We start from the raw sequence: 22,220 nt of genomic DNA on the forward strand, positions 1-22,220 counted from the left end.
AATCGAAGGGAATCACGAGAAACATGGGGTTTCTCTTGAAAACTTATTCCAAATTAATTAAAGCACTCCCTCTACTCTTGCAGCTTTAATTAGTTAGTTTGAACTTTCAACTTTTCAAGTTGCATGGCGCGAATATAAGTATATAACTGAAAATGGACAGGATTTTTAAGCGTTAAAGTTTTAAAACTTTAAAGAATAGCTGGAGTCTACCAAACAAACAAAATCTACTAGAAGCCAGAAGCTAACAAGCAGCACCAAACGCATAGATAACCACACTCCAGAGTCCAGAGTCCAGAGTCCAGAGTCCAGAGTCCAGTACAAACCCATAACGTTCAAACTTGGAATCTATTTCACTCTGAGCAAAAGCTCCTTCTCTTTTCCGTGTCTTCGCTAAAACCTCTGTAACTGAACCTCCTTTTTCTCTGTTTCTGTTTCAGACAACTAAAAAGATAGAAACTCAGACTGCGAAGAAACTAGAAAGAAAGAGAGACATGCTACCCATGTCTAACGGCGCCGTTTGGATGAACGGAGACGCAGAAGACGCAGCGTCTTGGACCAAAGGCGGCAGCAGCAGCAACAGCAACGACAACAACAACAATGAGGGAGAGCCTAGAAACGACGAAGACTCGACCTTGGGTCCTTTTTCTAACTTCAAATCCATGCTCGAAGGTGACTGGTACATGAACAATGTTCTAAACCCACCTCACCACGACCTCCATAGACTCCATACCCACCTCCCTAACCGCCAAGATATCAGAGACCTTGACTTCTCTTCCAACCCAGCTTCTGAAAATGCCCTCAATTTGCAATCAATGGACTCGTCCTCCGCTTCATCGTGTTCTCCGTCACAGGCCTTGAGTACTCTCGACCCTTCACAGTCAGTGTCACAGCCCTTGTTGCCCCCAAAACCCTGCTTCTCTTCTCTCCTCAACGTAGTCTGCACCAATCCTTTTGATAATGTTTTCGATTTGGGCTGCGGAACTGGGTTCCTCGGCCCCTTTCAGGGAAATCAAGCTTCTAGTACCCATGTTTTCATGGGTTTCACACCCCCGAACGCTCAGTCTCAGATGGGTACTCCCGAACTAAGTTCGACTGCCGAGTTCCCGACGGGCTTCGAAGGCTTCGATGCCTCTGGGGCTGCTCTACTACTCAACAGGGCCAAGCTTCTCAGACCCCTTGAAAGGCTTCAAGTTTTGCCTCCCATGGGTGCTCATCCCACACTGTTCCAAAAGCGAGCGGCACATCGTCACAACTCCAGTGGCAGTGGGGCCGATAAATTGGGGGATTTAGAGATTTTGGGGCCGAGATACGGAGAAGGTTTGGGGAATTTGGAGAGGAAGAGAAAGCGGAACGATGAAGGTGAGATGGAGGATGTGCCTGTTTTGAATTATGAGTCTGATGAGCCCAATGAGTATAGTTGGTATAGTGAGTATAGTGAGTATAGTCAATTGGAGGAGAATGTTATGAATGCTGGAAGCAATTCTAATGCCAATAGTAGTGTCACTGAGGCAGACCGGAAGGGGAAGAAGAAGGGTTTACCGGCCAAAAATCTGATGGCCGAGAGGCGGCGGAGGAAGAAGCTCAATGATAGGCTTTACATGCTTAGGTCTGTTGTACCCAAGATAAGCAAGGTACGAATTTTCCATGAGTTTCTTTCTTGCACCTGGTTCACGTGACCTCCTTGTTCTATTTATCTTGTGTTTCTTTCATCCTTCATTTTAACGAGTACTAGAGAGTATGTTTAATTGAAGGGGATCTGTGAATTGTGGCTTTCTCTTTTGTTAGTCATAATACCTGCTGATTATTTTGTTATGTACACAGATGGATAGAGCATCCATACTAGGGGATGCAATTGACTATCTGAAAGAGCTTCTACAAAGGATTAATGACCTCCATAACGAGCTGGAGTCTGCCCCAGCTGGCTCTTTGTTGCCACCCACTCCACCCACCCTTCCCTGCCGTGTCAAGGAAGAGCTCTGCCCAAGCTCCTTGCCAAGCCCTAAAACTCAACCTGCAAGGGTAAATTTTACTCACCCACTTTAATTGTTTGACGCAAGCACATTGCAAATGCACTGCCATAGATCCTCTTTTCATTGTTTTGACTGTCACCTGGATGCAAGTTTTGGCGACTTGAGTTCATGTGCATGCCTTAGCCTGAATTTAACAGCATAACATGTATTTGAATTCAAATTGGTTCCTAACATGTATCACATTAATATAAAATGTTGAACATGCCACATAGATCTGGTCCCCTGTTTGGATGCTGGTTTATTATAAAGGAAAGAAAGAAGAAAAGGGGCCATTTATACCCTTCCCACAATTTTGTTCTCCCCAAATATAGGTGGAACATAAGGGAACGGAAGGAACGCCTCCATTCTGGTCTTTTCCCTATTGACTCTTATGTTATGTACTCTGTTCGATTCCTGTGAACTCCTAAACAAGTGTCTAAAATAAAGAAACATAAGTTCCTTCTTTGCTGGGTGTCTAGATGCACAACCTCATGCAAAACAAATTTCTGAAGTTGTAATATTTGGGCCACTGTATCTTGCAGGTGGAGGTTAGGGCAAGGGAAGGACGAGGTGTTAACATCCACATGTTTTGCACCCGCAGACCAGGTCTCTTGCTCTCTACTATGAGGGCATTGGAAAACCTTGGGTTGGACATCCAGCAGGCTGTAATCAGCTGCTTCAATGGGTTTGCTTTGGATGTGTTCCGAGCTGAGGTATGCTTCTTTATCTGATAGCAACTGTCGAGTCAGTTTTCACAGTGTGCACTTTTTGGATATGATGCATAAGGATGAATTGATTTAACATGTAATAGCATATTAGCATGTTTATGATGTTTTGCTTTTGATGCTTGGTGCTTTATATTTCCACATCCCGGTTTACCCTTCTACTTTTATACCGGAGATCTAAAGAGAATGAGTTTGACATGTTTGCTGTTTCTGAACTTCAATTTTTTAAAAATGATACATATAAAAGCAGAGGCTTGTTTTTCCCTTTGTAATACACATACAAGTACAAACCTTGTAAGTGGACAAATCCTGAAATTTTCATGCCTTGGAATGAAATCTTCTTTACTTCTTCCATGGCATATGAATGCAACAATCCACTATTATATGTTTTGGTATCGTATGTAACATTACAAAATACAACTTTTGGTATTGTTACCATATCTTGTGATTCTCGTGTGGCCTTTAAACTTTTTATTTATACGCAGCCCAAATATACGGTACTAATTTATTTTTGGGTTAATATGCATACAAATTTATTTTCTTGTATTTTAATCAGCAATGCAGGGAAAGCCATTTCTTGCCTGAACAAATTAAAGCAGTACTTATGGATTCAGCTGGTATTCATGATATGATGTAACTCAAGTAGTTCAGAAGTGCAGCATTACAATTGGAGACAGGGAGGCACTAACTGTGGTTTGTACTTGAAGTAGTTTGTAAGTGGCACTGCTTTTTCATTTCCATTGGTAAGTAGGACTCTAGGTTTTATCATCTGTTGTAGTGGATATGATGTTATATTGAATCAGAGAAACTGCCATGCTCTCTTCGGTAACTTCAGCTCCCTCTTCCATTGCTGTTTACTTGTTTTACATGATCAGAGATATAATTACATCACAATGCGTGTGAATTTCTTTTAATTGTGTGGGGTCGCATCTTTTATGGCATGACAAGTAGCCATTTTAAATGGCAAGTGGTCTTGAGAGTCGGTAACTTGGAACGTATAGAAACAGAAACTCACTGATTCATTTGCAATTGGTGCCAAAAAGCCCAAGATAAAAAGCCAATGACAACCGAAATCCCAGACTTTCATGGAAGGGGCCACCAGGCCCACCCTTGCGAACCTAAAAACAAACGATATTCCATTAGCAAGCCCAACAAACTATCTTCAGAAAAAAAAAAAAAAAAATTAGGCACCTTTTCTTTTGATATTGGACAATGCTATTACTACTAATGTATGACTGAAATTTTTTTAGGTTGATCCACATATACGAAATATGAAATATATGAATTTTTCTACTCGTTGTAGTATTAAAATTTGATAAAAATTTCCGTTAGGATTATTGAACAGCAAAATGCCGTTGCAATTATTTGTGAACAATGAATGGATATGTTGATGGAGCATTATATGCTGTCTTGAGTGTCTTCTTTGTCTGTATGGTCCTTTTCTATGGAAACCGAGTGGGGATTGGATAGAGGTTGAGATGAGAGAGGTGAGACCACGTTTGTTCATCAAAGATTAAAGTGGGTGCTTTCTATTTGGGTCAGACGTTTGCTTCCCTTGTTTTGTTGCTGGTTTGTGGCTTTTTTGAATGGAATCCTTTTGTTCTTGGCTAAAAAAAAAAAAAAAAGTGAGTGCTTCATGCTTTTAATTGGGGGAGTGTTGGACCACCTTGATCAATTTCACTTTCGTATCTAATTTTTAGGTGTGACGGTAACACTGTCCTCATTACCATCACATATCACATAGTGTTACTAATTCATTCTATCATAATATATATATATATCTTCATTAATACTATATATTAAAAATATAAACTTACATTCGTTATAACACGTAATTGATAACATCATCTAATTTTTCACTCGGATCGGAGCCCACCGGCACATATATAGTATCTACACGGACTGGGCCCGGGGAGACAGACATAGAGGTCCACGTTTGATTCAACTCCTTTTTTCTTTTTCATTAAAATTTTTTCTTTGGTTTGGTCAGAGATTCAACTCCATTTTCTTCATTTTCAAATCGCCATCCTCACAATTCACATTTTCTCTCAGCGGCGTCCTCATTGCAGTGCGCAAGAAACTACAGTCACAACTTGTGCGAACGTATTCACAACTTGTGCGAACGTATTCACAACAGAACCATTTTACACCGTTGATATACATCCCAGTCATTCTCATCGAACCGTCATTAACACGCCTATGCTGTCAAATATAAGATTTAATCTCCACTGTCCGTTCCACTGAAACGTCGAGAGGGTTTCCGATAAAAATAGAAAACACAAAATGAATTAATACGAAAAAATAAAACACACGTTGATCATTCAAACGTTGTTATTATATATGGAATGATGGAAGAGAGGCGCCGCCAGGCGATGTTTGTTTAGTGTGTGTGTTTCGTATTGTTTTCCTTGAGAGCTCGCTGGCGGTCTAAATCTAAAGCGGACCACAGAGCCTCTCGCAGCCTCTCTGAAGGAAATAAAGTCCTGCATTCCGTTGTTGGAGGCTTGAAGCTCTAGCTCTCAATCTCAATCTCAATTAAGGTACTTCTCAATCTCTTTTATTTCTTTTATAAATGCTGCACGGTAATGCAAGACAATTAATTGGAGGATGGAGAATAACGAACCTGAATGCATGTGTTTGATTCATGTCGCTTTGGCTGTTTGTTTTGTTTTGAAATGATTCAATCAAGTGGTGGAATTTGCAGATCGAGTTGCTCAAGTTGGAATTTGTGTTGTGATCTCTCAGGGTTGAGTGTGTAGCATAACAATAAACTGATTAAGATAGTGCATTAGCATCATTCATTCGTCGAAACAACTAATTTTAGATGGCGACCGCGTTGCATTTTTGTGCGGTTAAAACTGTGTGCCCCTGCCCTCTATCATCAGAGAGATGGTCTCAGCGGCTTCATTTTTCAACTTATGTGGCTTCCAGCGCCGGACTCTGTAGAAGCGCAAAAAACATTTCCCTTACAAGTAGAGTTTTGAGAGTCAGTTGTGAGGGAGGAATCGCAGATGTTCTTGAAAAGAAACAGAGTGAGAATCAAAATCTTGGCGAAAACGACAAACAATTGACCTGTGTTATGAAGTTTGGGGGTTCCTCGGTGGCCTCTGCAGAGAGAATGACAGAGGTTGCTCATCTTATACTCAGCTTCCCGCAAGAGAGGCCTGTCATTGTTCTATCTGCCATGGGAAAGACAACTAACAAACTTTTACTGGTACACATCACATACTATTATTATTATTACTCATTGTGTTTATCCCTCCATTTTCTAGTTTCTACCACTATCAATAACAACAACAACAATGGTCAAATTGGTTGTTCATTGAGCAGGCAGGGGAAAAGGCTGTCAGTTGCGGTGTTACCAATGTATCTACTATTGATGAGTTGAGCTTCGTGAAAGAATTGCATTTTAGGCGAGTGCACTGAAATTTATATCTTTCTCCTACAAATTTTTGAGAAACAAAACCAATTTTTAGATTTGTTCTTACCGTGCATCATCTTATTCTGTAAAGGACCATGGATGAGCTTGGAGTGGACAGCTCTATCATTTCATGTGAGTTTCTTCTGTGTATCAGCAAATCCAAAATTTCAAACAACCTAGAACTATGGCTCTTCTGTTAGAATGTGTGTGCAAATTTTATGTTCATTGTAATATCACTGATTTCTGTGGTTATCCTGTTATATGTTAAAAACGTTTTGCAGCACACCTGGAAGAACTGGAACAACTTCTCAAGGGAATTGCTATGATGAAAGAATTGACTCTACGGACAAAAGACTATTTGGTTTCATTTGGAGAGTGCATGTCCACAAGGATCTTTGCAGCTTATTTAAACAAGATTGGTGTTAAAGCCCGCCAAGTATGTTGTTTCCCAATTACTTTTTTATGTTTTATGTGATTGCCATCTTGACAAGTGTGTGCAAATTTCTGAGAAATTCCTAATTGTAAATTGTTATTTGTTAGCACCATTATTGATGATATCAAAATTACTAACATTGTTTGTTTTGTCTGGCAGTATGATGCCTTTGAAATTGGATTTATAACCACAGATGACTTCACAAATGCTGACATTTTGGAGGCAACTTATCCAGCTGTCGCTAAGAGGTTACATGGTGATTGGATATGTGATCCTGCTATTCCAATTGTTACTGGCTTCCTTGGAAAGGTATCTCTTATGCTAATTTGTACATGTATTTTCTTCCGGAAAGGATTTAACTGCTAACATCATCAATACTATTTTTCTTGTTGCAGGGATGGAGATCATGTGCTGTGACTACACTGGGTAGGGGTGGCAGTGATTTGACAGCTACAACCATTGGTAAAGCATTGGGATTGCGAGAAATTCAGGTGTGTTGAATTTCTGATACTTACATTCCTAATTTTTTTTTTTAAAGTAACAAAATATAACCTATTTATCAATTCCTTACAGGTGTGGAAGGATGTTGATGGTGTTTTGACATGTGATCCTAACATATATCCACATGCAGAACCTGTACCTTATTTGACATTTGAAGAGGCTGCTGAACTTGCATATTTTGGTGCTCAGGTATCAATAATGATGTCAAATATTATAATGCACTAATATTTCTCTTATCATCGAGTGCCAATATTAGATTCAATTTTTTCCGATTTTTTTGTGCATTTCATTCAAAATTTCCCTTATTTACAACCTGATTTCCTGTGACGTCGATATTTCCACATCATCATTTTATAGCTTCTAAGCTAGTCAGGTAATGTCAAAATTCCCAGCATTTCCCTTTGATGATGGGCCAAGTCCAATTCACTGAGGGGGCCATGGTTAGTCAACAATTCTCCAGGCTGTAAACTGGATGCTTATGAACCAAATAAATTTTCTTTTCTTCTTGCAGGTCTTGCATCCGCAGTCCATGAGACCAGCTAGAGAGGGTGATATTCCTGTGAGGGTTAAAAATTCGTACAACCCTAAAGCTCCAGGTACTGTCATCACCCATGCAAGAGATATGAGCAAGGTTCGTAACAGTAATTTGGTGGAAAACTGAACACCTTTGTTATATAAATGTTTCAGACTGCATTGATTTTTCTGTCTCAATTGCAGGCTGTACTAACCAGCATTGTTTTGAAACGGAATGTTACCATGTTGGATATTGTTAGCACTCGCATGCTTGGTCAATATGGTTTTCTTGCTAAGGTGAGAAAGCAAAATACCTTTTTCTGTTGGTTGTCCTCTTGGTAACTCAGTAGCTTATTATATCTATACTATTACCCATGTAGGTATTTTCAACTTTTGAAGATTTGGGAATATCAGTAGATGTTGTTGCTACCAGTGAAGTTAGTATTTCCTTGACATTGGACCCTTCAAAGCTTTGGAGCAGAGAGCTTATTCAGCAGGCAAGCGTATGATATCATGCTCCATGTACTCTGACTGATCATGCAGTTTCCTTGTTTACATGCATAAGATTTCTTAACTGTCAGTATATCATTTGTTATGATGTAGTCATCTCCCCGTATGTACATCTTTGTCAGTGCATGTATTGGAAATATGGTAGTCAATCACATGTATCCATTCTTCTAGTGTCTCACTCTGTGGTGTGTGAGTTATGTATTCTCTTGCAGTGCTTATATAGTTTCATTTAATACTGCATTTTCCTCGGCAGGAACTTGATCATGTCGTGGAGGAACTTGAGAAAATTGCTGTTGTCAATCTTCTTCAGCATAGATCAATTATATCTCTCATTGGAAATGTGCAGAGGTCATCACTAATACTAGAGAAGGTGCTGTATTGTGTTTTGCATAGAAAGCGTTTCCTAATTTTCTTTTGTTTTTTTGGTCGAGCAGCTTCAATAGGACTGCCAGCCATTATCAGCTCTCATTGTTCATCTATATTTGATTTTGGTATTCATGTCCTGGTTTTATGTTATGTGGCAGGCATTTCATGTTCTTCGAACTAATGGAGTCAATGTTCAGATGATCTCTCAGGGTGCATCCAAGGTCCCTCCTAACAACACTATTATAGTTCTTCTGTCTTTTTATTTTAGTCGTGGGAAAGAAAACCAGCCAAATCCTTGATGTGTTTTTTAAATGTTGTCGGTATCTGTGATTTTCCCACTTACTTCTGGGTCCGAGTTGCTCATCTGTTAAGCATGAGTCATGAATGCATAGGGTGCTTAGTATGAGGTGCTTATAAATTTGATCGTAACTCACTGTATCCGTTTTACCACTGGCCAGGTTAATATCTCCTTGGTTGTAAATGACAATGAGGCGGAGCAGTGCGTTAGGGCTCTCCACCAGGCATTCTTTGAGAGTGATCCCTCTGAAGTAGAAGAATGCAGATCCAAGAATGGTTCAGCCTTAGCATTATCAGAGGGACATTGACGGAGAGTTAATTCTTTAATGGCTGTTGTAGTGGTTTATTTGTTAGCTTAAATAACATAAAAATCTTGAACTTTAATTAATTAGTTTTACCTTTCTTGGGGAAATTACTGCCCCTCCCTCCGGCTGTCAGATTAGAATTCAAGTAAGATGTGGCATTGTCATTCCCATTGTATGTTGATGCTGTTCGATATATAATGTAATACTTGTCGTGTATTGCAAGTCGTTAACTGGCCAAGGCTTCTGTTAGTTCTTGTGCAAATGATGTTTTGATTAAACGTGCGTACTTACCAATGGTAAAGGGGAAACAGCTTTAAACATTGAAAATAAAAAAAGAAAAATGTTATTGCAAATTACTCTTCAGTCTTTACCTTTAAAGCCATCACTTTATTATTTTTCACTAGACGCTATTGGTCCTAATTTGAACGGCTGCATCCAGTCCAGGGTTGACCTGGTGTTCCACCATCCATATTTCATCAATGGTTTGCACAGTCGACAGACTTTGTCAGCAATACGTACGAGCGCAAGTGAGACGCCCAAAACACCACCAGCACCAAAATGATGATTTGGTCAACAACAATAAGACCAAGCATAACAAGAAGAAGAACAGCTAGTTGCTCTTTCTCCCTTTCTTTTTTCCTTCTGATTGATAGTAGGAGGAAGGAGAAACAGAGTTGTTGCTTTATGTGTGTGTTTCAATATAATGTGCATTCATTTCCTCAAATTTTGCCTTTGGCTTAAAGATTATGTCATGTGTTGAAAAAGGATGTTACAAATAATGGTCCGAAAAATGTGATAAATAAATAAATAAATAATTAATTTTTCCCCTTGAAATTATTTAATACATCTCTCCATTGGTAATATTATTGTTATACTTGTATATGTTAGTAGTCAAGTGAGAAAGTATCATCTTGAGCAAAACCTACAAAAGCATGCATCTTATGCTTGCTGGATTGTGAAGGGTTAGAGAGCTGAGCATCTGTACCAATTCCAAATCATCTCAGATAGAGATGATGTAGAATATTCATGTCCTCATCCTTCCTTACCAAAATGATTGTCTGCAAAGTGATGATAGCGCATGAATCCCCAGTTTCAGAAAATATCACCAGAAGTCTCCGCAGGAGCAAATTCCATCTCTAAAATGATGGAACCTGCTTGAGTCCCTAACTGTTATTTCTCTCCCAACAATCTTTGTCATCACCTTGATTGCAGCATGGCAGTCTGTGCAAGCTCGTAAGTTCTTCATAACCACTATCGTTGACCCTTCTGGTGTACTGATCAATGCAAACGCAATTGCTAAGCGCTCACTATGATATTTAAGAGACTCCACTTTTATTTCCTCATCCTCGTTGTGAAGGGTACAGCTTGTGTTGGGCGTGTATCCTTCCTTTTCCATCTCCTTCGTCAGCACATCAATCTTTCTCATAATCTTCCCACTCTCTGGGTGGCTCTTATCATTTGCTGTAAACACATGAATCTTGTGATTGATTTCCACCCAACTATAAGCTGTAACCTTTCTGATTCCTCTCTCCCTCATCTCTCTCTTCACCTTCCCAACACTCTCCCACTGACCTGTTGCTGCATAAATATTTGACATGTTGACATAAGCAGCAGCATCTCTAAGCTCCACCATATTGAAAAGTCGCTCTGCTGCTCTCTCTGCCAATTCTTGATTCTTATGAATTTTGCACGCGTTCAGAACTGAGGACCACATAATCTCATCAGGCTCAAATGGCATTTCAGCCATCAATTTCTCTGCTTCATTGAACCTCCCACTTCGACACAACACATCAACCATTGATGCATAGTGTTCTATCTTTGGAACAAGTTTATAGATATGAGTCAAGGAGTTGAAGTATTGTAGTCCTTCCTCAACAAGCCCACAGTGGCTACAGGCAGTTAAAACGCTCAGGAAGCTAACTGAATCTGGTTCAAAGCCTGACTGAACCATCTGTTCAAATGATTTAAGTGTGCCTCCACCATCCCCATTTTGTGCATAAGCTGAGATCAGGGCATTCCAACAGACCACATTCCTCTTTGGCATCTCTTGAAAAGTTTGAAGTGCATCTTTCATGGACCCACATTTCGCATACATATCCAGGATTGCACTTCCAGGAAAAACATTGGACATGAATCCTAATCTGATCACAGATGAGTGTAACTGCTTTCCCAGTGAGAGTGAAGCCAAATTTGCAGAGGCTCTTAAAATGCTTGCAAAAGTGGCCTGGTCAGGACTAACATTTGCTTTGCACATCTCATTAAACTGTTCCAGGCCTTCTTCATAGAGTCCCTTCTGAACATATGCCGAGATCATTGCAGTCCATGGAACTGTGCTTCTGTCTGCCAGAGTTGCAAAAATCCTTTTGGCTTCCTCAAATCTGCCACATTTTGCATACATGTCAACCAAAGAATTTCCAACAGAAATCTCTGAATCAGCGGTTGCTACAATGGCCTGGGAATGGATCTGCCGACCCATGTTTAAGTTGAGAGTATTTGCTGCGATGCTCAACATGGTTGCGAATGGGAAGTGCTTCCGGTCATACTTGGTAAACTGCAATTCACGGAAAAGACCAAGAGACTCTTTAAATTGGCCATACCATACATAACACGTGATGATTACATTGTAAGAAATACCATCCAACTCTGGCATCTCGTCAAAAAGTTTCCTTGCTTCAACTGCACAGTCATGCTTTGAGTAGAAATCGAGCAATGCATTCCCCACGAATACATTCCAAACAAAATTAGTCTTCACCACATAACCATGAACCTGTTGCCCAAACGCTATGTCATCTAAACCAATACCGGCACAAAGTAGTGCTGCAAAAGTAAACTCGGAAGGCTTGTAACCCAGATTTTGCATTTCAGCAAAGAGGTTAATAGCCTCATCATTGAACCCAGCTTTTGAGTAGCCAGTTATGAATGCATTGAACGTAACATTATCTCTGTGAGGCATTTCCTTGAAAAGCCGAGAAGCCAAATCCAGGCGATGAGATTTGCAGTAGGAATCAAGCAAGGAATTGCAGACCATGAGGGTCGAGTGATATCCCAATTTAAGGATATGAGAATGAACTTGAACTACTTCCTTTGAAGCCCCCATGACGCTGCAGCATCCGGATAAGAGAGTTGCAAAAGTCACATAATCGGGCTTGGTTCCCCACCTATGCATCTCCGCATAAAGTTTAAATGCTTCACGGCATTGATTACTATGCGAATACCCGCCTATTAGTATCGTCCATGTTACCGCTGTACGGTCAACCATGCTGTCAAGCAACTCTTTAGCCTTGCCAAGATTGCCGGAGGTGACGTAACTGGAAATCATCATGTTTGTTGAGACTGTGTTTTTCTGAGGCATTTGGTCGAACAGTAGACGTGCTTGAGATAATTCACCACGTTTTAAATACTTGTTCACCTCAAAATTAGAGCGGCACGTGTTGGGATTGAAGCCCGTCTTGATGATACGGGCGTCCATTGCCAATTTTGATTTTAGGAGCGCATTTGATCTAAATGCTGTCATGGAAAATACTTGTTCAGGTCTCGTTGGCGTGAAGCTGAAGCGCGTAGCGTAGCTGCATGTTCAAAACTCAAAAGGAGTTTGCAAGCAAATATTGTAGACGAGTTTACACTAAACGTCAATTTCAGTTTGCAATTTGTATAATAACACTTCGAAAATAAATCACATGACATCTAGTATCATATAAGACACAGATTGTTTCGGACATATTTATTGTTTAATATTCAGATGATTCGGATATATATTGCTAATGGGCTTATAGAGCTGTTTCATATTCATAAGATTTTGGCACATGAAAGTTGTACATCTTCCATAGGCTGGGACGTGTTTATAAAGGCCCTTTAAGACCATCAATCGAAATAAGAATGTGAATATAACCCCCAAACCATAATTAGCACTTGGCAGCGAGCAAACACAAATGACACAACCATACAATCTAGTAATCTACAACCACATCTACAATATGAAATCAGTTTACATGCTTCTGTTGGATTCTGAATGCCTATATACTGAAAGAATATCTACTACAAACTTTAAATAAGCCAACGTACATGCATATCTGTATTTCCAAAAATCTCTTCAGATGAATCCCAAATAAGCTAGAGGCATCGAATCAGTTTAATCCTTGCTAGTCATGTCTTTCCCATTGCATATGGAAATTGAGATTCTCCCATGCCACCGCCGCTGATCATAGTATATTCACTAGAATGATAAACGAGAGTGGTGATACAATCTGAGGTCACATAATCCTTGTGAAAGAAGCCCATCTCACTGAAAATTCCAAAAGAAAATGGGAATACACAGTTGGGTCTGCTCTCCACCAACCAAAGACTGATAAGACCAGAAAGAATCAACACAAGATAGTAAGCTACACCTCTGATTTTAAGGAGTGCCTCACACATACTAGGTCATCCAACTTATTGCCATCCATTTTGTATAGAGAGACACCTTCCATTTGTATATAGTGATCATGTGCCTCTTTCCTCAGACTCTCAAAAGGCAAGACTTCCCATTTACTATAATTTGAAAACCTTCTTACATCACTCATGTCTTGAGATCCTGAGACGGGCCCAACTTTGTCAGGGTCCACATTGCCCGTCACCTTACAACTACCAAACTGTCCCAAATCACCAACCTGACCAGCTTGGCTCCTCTTTAATCGCAAGGCTGCTGCATGAGCTCTGCCTATCATTTCTCGACTTGGAACATCCGACCAGTCTTGCTTCCTCTTAGATCTCATGGGGGAATGAATTCTTATAACCTGATATATACAAAAGCTAAGTTGAATTAATTGGGGATAAAATTTCAGGCATGATGTGCCTTTGCCAATCTTTCTCAGAAAGAAGAAAATATTATAATCTTACACCAAGGCACTCTAGGAGCTGGTAGTATGCTCTTCCTTGAAGTGGATTGTGCCCTTTCCTAGGTGTAGAGAAGTAACGCGTCCTACGAGGAAGTTCATGGAAACTAGTTAGTCACAAGAAGACCGACTAGCAACATCACAACATCAAAAACCTGAATTGATGTTGATTATAAGTATCAAAGAGGGTATATATTTAACCAGAATGGAAGGCAATTGAAAATACAAAAGAACCTTACATCATGGGAAAGGAAAATATATAAACAGGTTGCCTTTCAATAACAATTCCAATAAATAACAACAATGTATCAAGTAAGAACTGAACAAACCATTCAGTGTAGCCAGGATCAACAGTGAAACCATATATGTCAACAATGTCGCACATAGATAGTGCTAGTTCTATGGATTTCATTCCAGTTCCTTTGGCACCTCGGCGGAGCACAATACCTTGAAAAAGATAAACGGGATTTGGAATACTCTGCAATGCATAGGATCCAAAATGTTAGTCAAGTCTTTGAAAAAGGAGTGTGTTTAGCTATCTACTGAGGAATAATATTGGCCTTCTTAGATGTGATCTTCACCTTGATCATTGCATTAAAGTCTTTGTGCGTAACGCTTTTGATTACAAGTACCTCATCAGCTGCAGAAGACAGGAAAATTATAAATGCGAGAACAGACTAGAGCAACCTTTGTTTAGAGCCATGAAAAATTAGGATTTATCTTATACAGCAAAGAAAAACAATCTGAAACCTACTTTCAACCTGCATCTTTGAAAAGAATGGTTGACATAATTAGCCAAGTGCAGACTTTCATCTACAAGTTTTCCATCTAAGAAGGTTTAATTTTTCCTTGCAAAAATTGGATGAAGTATGGCACAACAGAACTTTATGACAATGCCCTAATGCCTCCACAGGCTATAGAAACAGTGTAGGAAGATGATGTGAGCTATATTGAATGGCAGATGCACCTCCTCTTGTTATGTAAACTAAACATAATGAGAAGTAATGAAGGAAAAGGAACAAATTAAAAGACACATGCATAAATAGAAACATACCAGATCCATTTAGAATGGGAATCATGTTACGAGCAGCACCCCTTACAACAAGGCGAAAATCCCTCTTCAGACCAACGTACTTGGCATATTTCTACATAAATGAAAGACAAAGTGAGCATTTTTATTAACTAAATGACTGCATAGTACTCTATCTATTGTCTATCAAAGGAAGCAAGAATTAAAAGTAACAGTTTACCTCATTAACAGGAGCCTCATTGTCCCTTATAACAGCATCATGACTATCAATTTCCTTTCCAAACTCTGTCTTCAAAAGATCTCCTGAATTTCCAACAACTGCACAAGTACGGAATTGCCGAGGATGAAAAGGTGGCTTTGCTGGTAGTATCAAATTAAGGTGCTCTTCACAAAGTGTCAGATTGTAGCATTTATCTGTTCCCCTACAACCAACAGAACAAAGGTAAACAGATGGACTTGCCTTCACGTTCCATAATCTAATGACAGAAAGAAACCACAGGTGTGGAAGATATGATGTTCACAGCCATACAATTGTGCTATCCTTTTTGCAGCATACTCTTCCCACCCTTTAGGCCGAACATCTAGATACTCTCTTGTCAATACTGTAGTCATGTTACGGTACTGCATCCTTAAAAGCATCAGTACAAATAGTTGGCTCAGAAGATAACTACACAGATAATATAGAGACAATAACAAACCTGTTCCCATAATAAAACTGCCTCACAAACATTGTACTTGTACTCCAATGGTTCAAAAATTTTAAACTGCTCATTGTACTGCAATTGAAGAATGAAGTAATTAGCACTCAGTGGCAACTATAAACAAACAAAAAAAAATTTATGGTAAAGAGAGTAAGAGTAGACAGACCCAGGTGCTGTTAGTTCCTTCGGGGAACTTAAGAATCAAGTTGCAATGGTCGATAATATGTGCAGTGAGACCAAGCCCTCTGTTTGCCTACATTTAGTTTAGCTTGGTAAAAAATTCATCGACCAGAAAACCCACAAATATAAAACAGAAATGAGAACAGTATAACGCAAAATATATTTACAAAAAAGGCAATGCTCCCACCATCGTCACCACAACACTAGGTAACTATTGTGCAGGTTTTTCAAATCTGAACTACTAAAAGTTATTCAACAACTTCAAAAGAAGAAATAGAAAAAAAAAAAAAAACCAAATTACATAAATAAATAGAGCACAGATCCAATGAAAATACGAGGAAATTTTGCAACTTACCACGCATTGCTTGAGAGTGGACTGAAACTCCGATAAAACCCGAATATCTTGTTCAGTCTTGAGATCTAATTTCTGATTAGCTGGATAATACGACAGGAATTTATTAAAGAGCAGGCGGAAATGGAATTAGGAGTAAATTAGCAATTTTTTTCTTTTAACAAAGAAAAAATGGGTAGCAGCAGCACCTGTGAAAAAAGAGGATTGGATGCCGAAAAGGAGAAGAGAGAAGAATGCGGCAGCGCAAACCAGATATAGAACAGTGGGCCGCCTGTTGGTGTTGTTATTGAAGGCCGCTTTGTGAGTTCTCATTGAGAACCACTCTACTCTAACACACACACAGACTAGCTATCATGTCAGTGCGTGAAACTGAAACCGGCTATGCGAAATCACTTGAATTACCAGACAACCAACAAAATGATTCGTTCTCCAGGGAAAAAAAAAAAAGGAAAATGATTCTTCTCTGATTCTCTCTTCAGTATTAAATCATCATCTCCATAAAACACATCGTTTTGCTCCTTGGATGGTTGTATGACAGTTTTGCCCTTCTCCTTTGTCTTTTTTCTTTTTTATTAACGAGTATTCCAAATCATGAACCTTTGCTTAAATGGCATAAGATGAGTAGATGTGTATTAGGAGCAGTGAATGGGCGTGTCTTTAATAGTTTGTGTCAACTAAATTTTGCCACCGACATATCTTTGTATTTTATTGATCAACTACATGGTCGGACAAAAGCTGGAACAGAAGCTGCAGAATTTATAGTAGGAGATGATTTGGGTTGGACTCTTCCTCCTGGTGGTGCTGCCTATTATGTTGAATGGGCTTCCAGCAACACCTTGGTAGTTAAAGAACTTAAAGATATTATAGGTGAATTAACTTGATCTCCGATTTTCAATTTGATTACAATAATACTTCTTTTTGTGTGTGTGTTGAAAAGTGTTAATTAATATTGGAATTTCACTGATAAATCATCTATATATATAACTTATGTGGTTGTTTCTTCTACCTTCTCTGTGCAGTGTTTAACTTTACAGTAGGAGAACAAGACTTGGCTGTAGTAACCAAGGAAAGCTTTGACATGTGTAACACAGAGGATCCTTTATTTGTATTCCGGAAATCAACTAAAATTCAATTTCTTGCAAGTGACACATTTTATTTCACCAGCACTCTCGCCGGCCACTGCTCCAAAGGCCAAAAGATTGCCCTTGACATCGGTCCCTCTTCGACCCAGGCTATGGTCGAGTTGTTGGAGACTTGTCGGTGCAGGGTTCATGGGTGAAAGCTGCGAGTGTGAGGTCGATCACTAAGGTCAAGCAGAGGAGGGCTGAGATGGTGAGAAAGAATATGCGGGTCGATGGTCTGGGTTTACTTTACCAAAGCCTTTGAAGAGGTTGAGGGAATACATGGCTGTACTCTGTTTTGTGGGCTTGGATGCAGTTCGAAGAAGGGTGTGGCTGTTAGTGAAGTGCGGGGTCATAATCGTGGGTGATTTGTAAAAAAGCTACTATGTACAGGAACCATTTCATCTCTGACTCTGAGCAATGATTACGAATGAAACTGAACTTGCTATTACAATTTACAAGCACTGATGTCTGTTTCACGTAAAGGCCAGGCCACAAGGATATGAAAGACCTCAGACTCCATACATGCATTTTGGGGGGTAGAAAAGAAAACCGAAGAACTAAAAGAAATGGGTTTGACAAAAAAAGAAAATGGGTGATGATCTAACATTCAATTAGAGAATGATTCTTGTTCTTTCATCTACCACCACCATCCACATAGGATCATAAATTCACAAACTTTCATGTCATCAAAGTTGGTAACTTGGTATATGATACAAGAGAACATCCATCACAGTATAAATGATTTTAACAAATTATCAATATCGCCGACCACCAGCTGTTGACAAAAGGACTCGACTTGGTTTCTTTCCCTTCTTTCCCGAATCATTCATCTTGGGTGCATCCAGATTTTCACCAGGCTTAGCTCTGGAGATTATATTAGCGAATGACGATACACCCGCATTTTGAGTACCTGCAGCTGCAGAAACAAAAAGGTCAACCAGAGAGCTCAGAACACCCGCATATTAGCATATACTATCTTAGTTTATGCTACTGATCATCCATTCCTCAGCTATATAAGAGATGCAATTGCATACACATCTAAACTCAAGCAGAAAAAAGCAACCTGCAAAATCAGATTTTGATAAATACCAGCAGTCTCAGGAGAGTATCTCGCTGCATCATTTTCATTCACAGAATTGGTTCCCTCTAGTTTCAAGGCCGGAGAATCATGAGCAGCAGCAAAACCAAGCCTTGTAACACTCGAGAAGAGTTTCTTTTCCCCAACAACTGGAGGGCTCGTTGATGTCACTGTAGAACTTCCCAAAGCTGAAAATAAGCAGCACATGAACAAATAATCCCATTATATGTAACATAAGAGAGGATAAAAATTAACTTCAAGAAGAGAGGATAAATTAACTCAAAAGTTTAATGCACCCATCATGAAAAATACAAGAAACATGATATTACCCTCGAAGTCATCCATGGAGAATGTGGGGAATTCCTCATGAAAGGACTGTCCAAAACCTGCTACTATGGGGATGGGATATGCCATGGCAGATTCAGCCTTTATTTTCTCTTTCTGCTCCTAGAAGTAAGAATAGCATAGAATTTTAAAGCATGGGGAGACTAACATTATGTTTATACAGTATATAATGAAAAGGCAAGTAATGATACCTTCCTAGCAAGTTGCTTCCTTTGCTTTTCACGCTTCTTTATGTCTTCCATAAAGGGAGATAGGGCATGAGGAGACAATAGCTCACTCAACTCAATCTCACAAAACTGAAATTTGAATGAATAATGATTAGAAATTATACGCCAACTGCAATAATGTCAATCAAGTGTGATCTCAGATCATACTGCATCAAGGTACCTGAAGTATTGTTGTTAAAGAAAAATGACTCAAGTAGCGGTAGCGCCTCCTCATGGCTTCTGACTGAGTCACTGTCTCCAATTGCAAAATCCTTCCACTTATTCTGCAGTTAATAAATTTCCATTTCAGTATGATACAAGAAGACCCTTAAATACTAATAATAATAGAAGAGTACTCTTCCCCCCCCCCCCCCCCCCCCCTCCCCTCGGGTTTCTTAAAAGCTGCATCGGTACAAATAAGATACTTATCTGAGATAAGTACAAGTATTGCCTTCTGGGAGAGGGAGGGGGCATTATCACAGATTTTGTATAGTCTCTGCATACAGCAGAAACAATGATTAAGATTCACCCAAACCTGTGCGGTAGCATATCATGGCTCCCATAGTGAGGTAGAAGACATTTCATGTTTAATGGATGAAGAATGATGTGCTGACCATCAGCTGCCTGATATAGACAGACATAAAATATAAGTAACAAAACCATATCAAAATCTCTCTCTTCAAACTTAAGGTTCAAAGAGAGAGAAATGAGTAGGGGACCAGATAACACACCAAACACAAACCAGTACGAACATAAATGGAAACTAGTTTTATAGCGCGCAACTCCCAAAACAAAGATAGTTGACATTATAATGCATGTGAAAAAGTAGCAGTGTTAGTAAAATGCGGCACACATCATGTACCCAATCCCCCTCAAATGATAAGGCTCAATTTGAAAGATCACTTTTCTAAACATAAAAGGGAAAAATTACGGAAAGAAGGAAAAGAAAAAAGAGATACATGACGACTCAAAATCAGTCACCTGGTAGAAATTGTACGAGTCCTTGTCCATTACATTTACAGAGCCATGTAAGTTCCCTTGGACACTCTTGCTTTGATCATATGAAGAAGATAAAACATTTTCATGGGCTTCCAATGGTTCGGCTGCATCCACAGATTGGTTGGAACAGGTCCCATCATCTGACTTATCCATTAATAAATTCTCTGAACACTTAATACGGCCATTGACATCATTAGAAAAAGTTTTGTGCCCAAATGTTGACGCTTCACGGTTACTATTAGTAGCATTTGGAGTCGACAAGATAACGGAAGAACCAGTATTACAATCAGAATATACACAAGATTTAGTGCTGTCACTACCCCGGTGCTCATTCCAATATTTCTTCCTCTGTTCTAATTGTTCCATTGCAGCACATACATATGGAAGCTTCTCTAGGTCATCAACAAGCCCTGAGTCTGCCTTGGCTAACCAACCATCTAGCTCGGATATTGCTTTTCGGACTGAAAGGTCTACATCTGATGTAAATGTGAACTTTGAAAAGGGATCATAGCTTTCATCATCACAATCTGGCATGTCAACGTTCTCTTGTTTACGTTTATGGGATAATGTAAATGAATCCTTTTGTCGAGTAAGAAGCATAAAGTCTATAGTATCACCAACACAATACGGCTTAACATTCTCCACAAACAGCGTGTATAAATCCTTTGGTGATATCATCACAAAACACAATGGGCATCTTTTCCAGCAGTCACCTTTATGATCCTCCTTCCCCATCAACAAATATTGCAGAATGCATGGGAAACAGAATATATGTCCACATGAGGTTATCTGCGGACAAAGAGGATATTCCAGACAAATTGGACACTGAACCAAAGTTGGGGTGGAATACCTCACGCATATGATGTCCTCCCACTGTAACATCTTATCTGGATCCATTGATTCAGCAGAGTAGTTTCCTGAATCTAAAACCACAAATTTGTAATTTGCCTGAAGAAATAAATCTTTGTTGTAAGGCTTTCTCTTCTGCTGCCTTCTTGGAGGAGGAGGAGGAGCTGCTCTAATCTGAGGACGAGATATGGGGTCATAATGAAAATTCAACAAGTGGTTGCCATTCATCAGATGGGTTTTTCTTCCTGCTTGATACGTCGACCTTCCATGAGAACCAACAGACCCGATACTTTGCTGACTTGAATGAGAACCAACGGTTCCTGACCTTTTCCTTCTAGACCGGGCTGATCCAAACCCTTGTTCACTTCCACCAGAGTGACACTGTGAATGTGTCTCGTGGTTAGGTAGAGCCTTCTTACCACTTGGCATCCCTAATTCAGTCACCTGGAGTAAAGAAACAAACGATAAAAGATAGCATTATCAGTAAAAGCCATTACTCATTTGTAACACAGTAATGTTCAGATCAGACAACGTGGGCACTAAACACAGACATACTTTCTTTCAATTCAAACACTTAACATCATATATACCTCTTGGGAAGATCCACCAGAATCTTCTGCAGCTGGTGCGGATGGGCCTGCACTTGAAAACAATTTGCAACAGTAAACATCAACCACCGTCAAGAAGAGAAAAAAACAATAATTGACAAAGAAAAAGAGGTCAGTATGAACTATGAAGCAATTAGCTTTCTTTTTTCATCGACTCTAAATTGCACGTATCCTTAACATGCATGCAAAAATGATTGATTTTGGTTAACTAACAAATAAAAGGTCCAGGGCCAAATTATAGGGTTTTGTATTTTCTCAGAACAATTTGCAAAAAAAAAAAAAAAAAGGATACCTGATGTATTGGGGGACATAGGTGAGATGGGAGATTGAGAGTCGGAGATCTGAAGCGATCCAAATGTGAGAATCTGGCGGGAGAGCGAGGGCGGAGACAGAGACTGAAATTGAGATTGAGATTGAGAAAGGGAGAAGTGGTTGTGGTGTCCATGTTGGGAAGAAATATTAGGGTTTACAGAGGGAGCTGAAGAGGAAGACGACGATGTGGATCCTTGGTGTTGGTTGGGGGAGATGGACATGAAATTCTTCCAAAAAACTAGTGTTTTCACTTTCTCGGCTCACCCACGCCTTTGGCCCTTGCTTTTTATTTTGCGTATTTATCATACGACCCCTTTTGCTTACAAGGCTTCTTTCCTGCCGCATCTTCTTCGAATAATCGTCGGCTTACCACCGCTATTTACAATTGACCCCTCATCTTTTCCTTCATTTACAACATACATACTAAATTACCAAAATAAATTACTAATATAAAATCGAAGTTTGATAGTTAATGTAATATTTAA

General features: G+C 39.5%; 6 protein-coding genes across 9 annotated transcripts; 3 read left to right on the plus strand and 3 right to left on the minus strand.

Annotated features, from left to right (window-relative positions):
* The first annotated feature begins 23 nt into the window (after window positions 1-23).
* LOC147289003 (transcription factor ICE1-like) lies at window positions 24-3,563 on the plus strand. Of its 2 annotated transcripts, XM_086239749.1 has the most exons (5): window positions 24-315; window positions 438-1,631; window positions 1,822-2,019; window positions 2,552-2,722; window positions 3,291-3,563. In XM_086239749.1, exons 2-5 carry the CDS (start codon window positions 492-494, stop codon window positions 3,369-3,371), a joined length of 1,590 nt encoding a protein of 529 aa, XP_086095875.1. In that variant the 5' UTR covers window positions 24-315; window positions 438-491; the 3' UTR covers window positions 3,372-3,563. The 2 variants fall into 2 exon arrangements, with proteins under 2 accessions (XP_086095875.1, XP_086095874.1); XM_086239748.1 differs by lacking the exon at window positions 24-315 and having other exon boundaries at window positions 322-1,631.
* Window positions 3,564-4,888: 1,325 nt separating this feature from the next.
* On the plus strand, window positions 4,889-9,255 carry LOC147289004 (aspartokinase 2, chloroplastic-like). 3 transcript variants are annotated; one of them, XM_086239603.1, is made up of 14 exons: window positions 4,889-5,274; window positions 5,424-5,948; window positions 6,065-6,147; window positions 6,247-6,287; window positions 6,437-6,591; window positions 6,748-6,897; window positions 6,984-7,079; window positions 7,162-7,278; window positions 7,601-7,720; window positions 7,807-7,899; window positions 7,983-8,105; window positions 8,366-8,482; window positions 8,637-8,699; window positions 8,937-9,255. In XM_086239603.1, exons 2-14 carry the CDS (start codon window positions 5,559-5,561, stop codon window positions 9,081-9,083), a joined length of 1,695 nt encoding a protein of 564 aa, XP_086095729.1. In that variant the 5' UTR covers window positions 4,889-5,274; window positions 5,424-5,558; the 3' UTR covers window positions 9,084-9,255. The 3 variants fall into 3 exon arrangements, with proteins under 3 accessions (XP_086095729.1, XP_086095730.1, XP_086095728.1); XM_086239604.1 differs by having other exon boundaries at window positions 5,439-5,948; window positions 7,983-8,099; XM_086239602.1 differs by having other exon boundaries at window positions 4,890-5,274; window positions 5,439-5,948.
* Window positions 9,256-9,871: 616 nt separating this feature from the next.
* On the minus strand, window positions 9,872-12,659 carry LOC147289005 (Pentatricopeptide repeat (PPR) superfamily protein). The gene has a single exon (XM_086242270.1). It carries the CDS (start codon window positions 12,592-12,594, stop codon window positions 10,183-10,185), a length of 2,412 nt encoding a protein of 803 aa, XP_086098396.1. The 5' UTR covers window positions 12,595-12,659; the 3' UTR covers window positions 9,872-10,182.
* A 199-nt stretch (window positions 12,660-12,858) lies between these two features.
* On the minus strand, window positions 12,859-16,655 carry MGP2 (MALE GAMETOPHYTE DEFECTIVE 2). Its single transcript, XM_086239422.1, has 11 exons — window positions 16,403-16,655; window positions 16,218-16,297; window positions 15,849-15,935; window positions 15,680-15,757; window positions 15,511-15,602; window positions 15,202-15,403; window positions 15,006-15,096; window positions 14,533-14,591; window positions 14,281-14,429; window positions 13,956-14,037; window positions 12,859-13,852 (listed from the first exon to the last, which is right to left on the minus strand). Exons 1-11 carry the CDS (start codon window positions 16,524-16,526, stop codon window positions 13,460-13,462), a joined length of 1,437 nt encoding a protein of 478 aa, XP_086095548.1. The 5' UTR covers window positions 16,527-16,655; the 3' UTR covers window positions 12,859-13,459.
* Window positions 16,656-16,809: 154 nt separating this feature from the next.
* LOC147289007 (mavicyanin-like) lies at window positions 16,810-17,766 on the plus strand. Its single transcript, XM_086239423.1, has 2 exons — window positions 16,810-17,081; window positions 17,234-17,766. The coding sequence occupies exons 1-2, from the start codon at window positions 16,832-16,834 to the stop codon at window positions 17,491-17,493; spliced, it is 510 nt and encodes a 169-aa protein (XP_086095549.1). The 5' UTR covers window positions 16,810-16,831; the 3' UTR covers window positions 17,494-17,766.
* A 130-nt stretch (window positions 17,767-17,896) lies between these two features.
* LOC147289008 (RING/U-box superfamily protein) lies at window positions 17,897-22,033 on the minus strand. Its single transcript, XM_086239421.1, has 9 exons — window positions 21,716-22,033; window positions 21,406-21,452; window positions 19,949-21,259; window positions 19,503-19,591; window positions 19,149-19,251; window positions 18,953-19,057; window positions 18,746-18,863; window positions 18,428-18,604; window positions 17,897-18,254 (listed from the first exon to the last, which is right to left on the minus strand). The coding sequence occupies exons 1-9, from the start codon at window positions 21,954-21,956 to the stop codon at window positions 18,094-18,096; spliced, it is 2,352 nt and encodes a 783-aa protein (XP_086095547.1). The 5' UTR covers window positions 21,957-22,033; the 3' UTR covers window positions 17,897-18,093.
* Window positions 22,034-22,220: the final 187 nt, after the last annotated feature.

This window comes from Dryas octopetala, chromosome 4, assembly GCF_963921425.1.
Source record: "Dryas octopetala chromosome 4, drDryOcto1.1, whole genome shotgun sequence".
NCBI lineage: Eukaryota > Viridiplantae > Streptophyta > Magnoliopsida > Rosales > Rosaceae > Dryas > Dryas octopetala.

Excerpts from the sequence above, each read along its gene's own strand:
- LOC147289007 (XM_086239423.1), top strand. The coding sequence starts at position 16,832 with ATGAGTAGATGTGTATTAGGAGCAGTGAATGGGCGTGTCTTTAATAGT. Across the intron at positions 17,082-17,233 it reads AGAACTTAAAGATATTATAG|TGTTTAACTTTACAGTAGGA; the intron begins GTGAATTAACTT and ends TTCTCTGTGCAG.
- LOC147289004 (XM_086239603.1), top strand. The coding sequence starts at position 5,559 with ATGGCGACCGCGTTGCATTTTTGTGCGGTTAAAACTGTGTGCCCCTGC. Across the intron at positions 7,080-7,161 it reads TGGGATTGCGAGAAATTCAG|GTGTGGAAGGATGTTGATGG; the intron begins GTGTGTTGAATT and ends AATTCCTTACAG. Across the intron at positions 8,483-8,636 it reads CATCACTAATACTAGAGAAG|GCATTTCATGTTCTTCGAAC; the intron begins GTGCTGTATTGT and ends GTTATGTGGCAG.
- LOC147289003 (XM_086239749.1), top strand. The coding sequence starts at position 492 with ATGCTACCCATGTCTAACGGCGCCGTTTGGATGAACGGAGACGCAGAA. Across the intron at positions 1,632-1,821 it reads TTGTACCCAAGATAAGCAAG|ATGGATAGAGCATCCATACT; the intron begins GTACGAATTTTC and ends TTATGTACACAG. Across the intron at positions 2,723-3,290 it reads TGGATGTGTTCCGAGCTGAG|CAATGCAGGGAAAGCCATTT; the intron begins GTATGCTTCTTT and ends TATTTTAATCAG.
- LOC147289005 (XM_086242270.1), bottom strand. The coding sequence starts at position 12,594 with ATGACAGCATTTAGATCAAATGCGCTCCTAAAATCAAAATTGGCAATG.
- MGP2 (XM_086239422.1), bottom strand. The coding sequence starts at position 16,526 with ATGAGAACTCACAAAGCGGCCTTCAATAACAACACCAACAGGCGGCCC. Across the intron at positions 16,298-16,402 it reads CCAATCCTCTTTTTTCACAG|CTAATCAGAAATTAGATCTC; the intron begins GTGCTGCTGCTA and ends CGTATTATCCAG. Across the intron at positions 15,758-15,848 it reads AAGGAACTAACAGCACCTGG|TACAATGAGCAGTTTAAAAT; the intron begins GTCTGTCTACTC and ends CTTCAATTGCAG.
- LOC147289008 (XM_086239421.1), bottom strand. The coding sequence starts at position 21,956 with ATGTCCATCTCCCCCAACCAACACCAAGGATCCACATCGTCGTCTTCC. Across the intron at positions 19,592-19,948 it reads ACTCGTACAATTTCTACCAG|GCAGCTGATGGTCAGCACAT; the intron begins GTGACTGATTTT and ends TGTCTATATCAG. Across the intron at positions 18,864-18,952 it reads GGAAGCAACTTGCTAGGAAG|GAGCAGAAAGAGAAAATAAA; the intron begins GTATCATTACTT and ends TCTTACTTCTAG.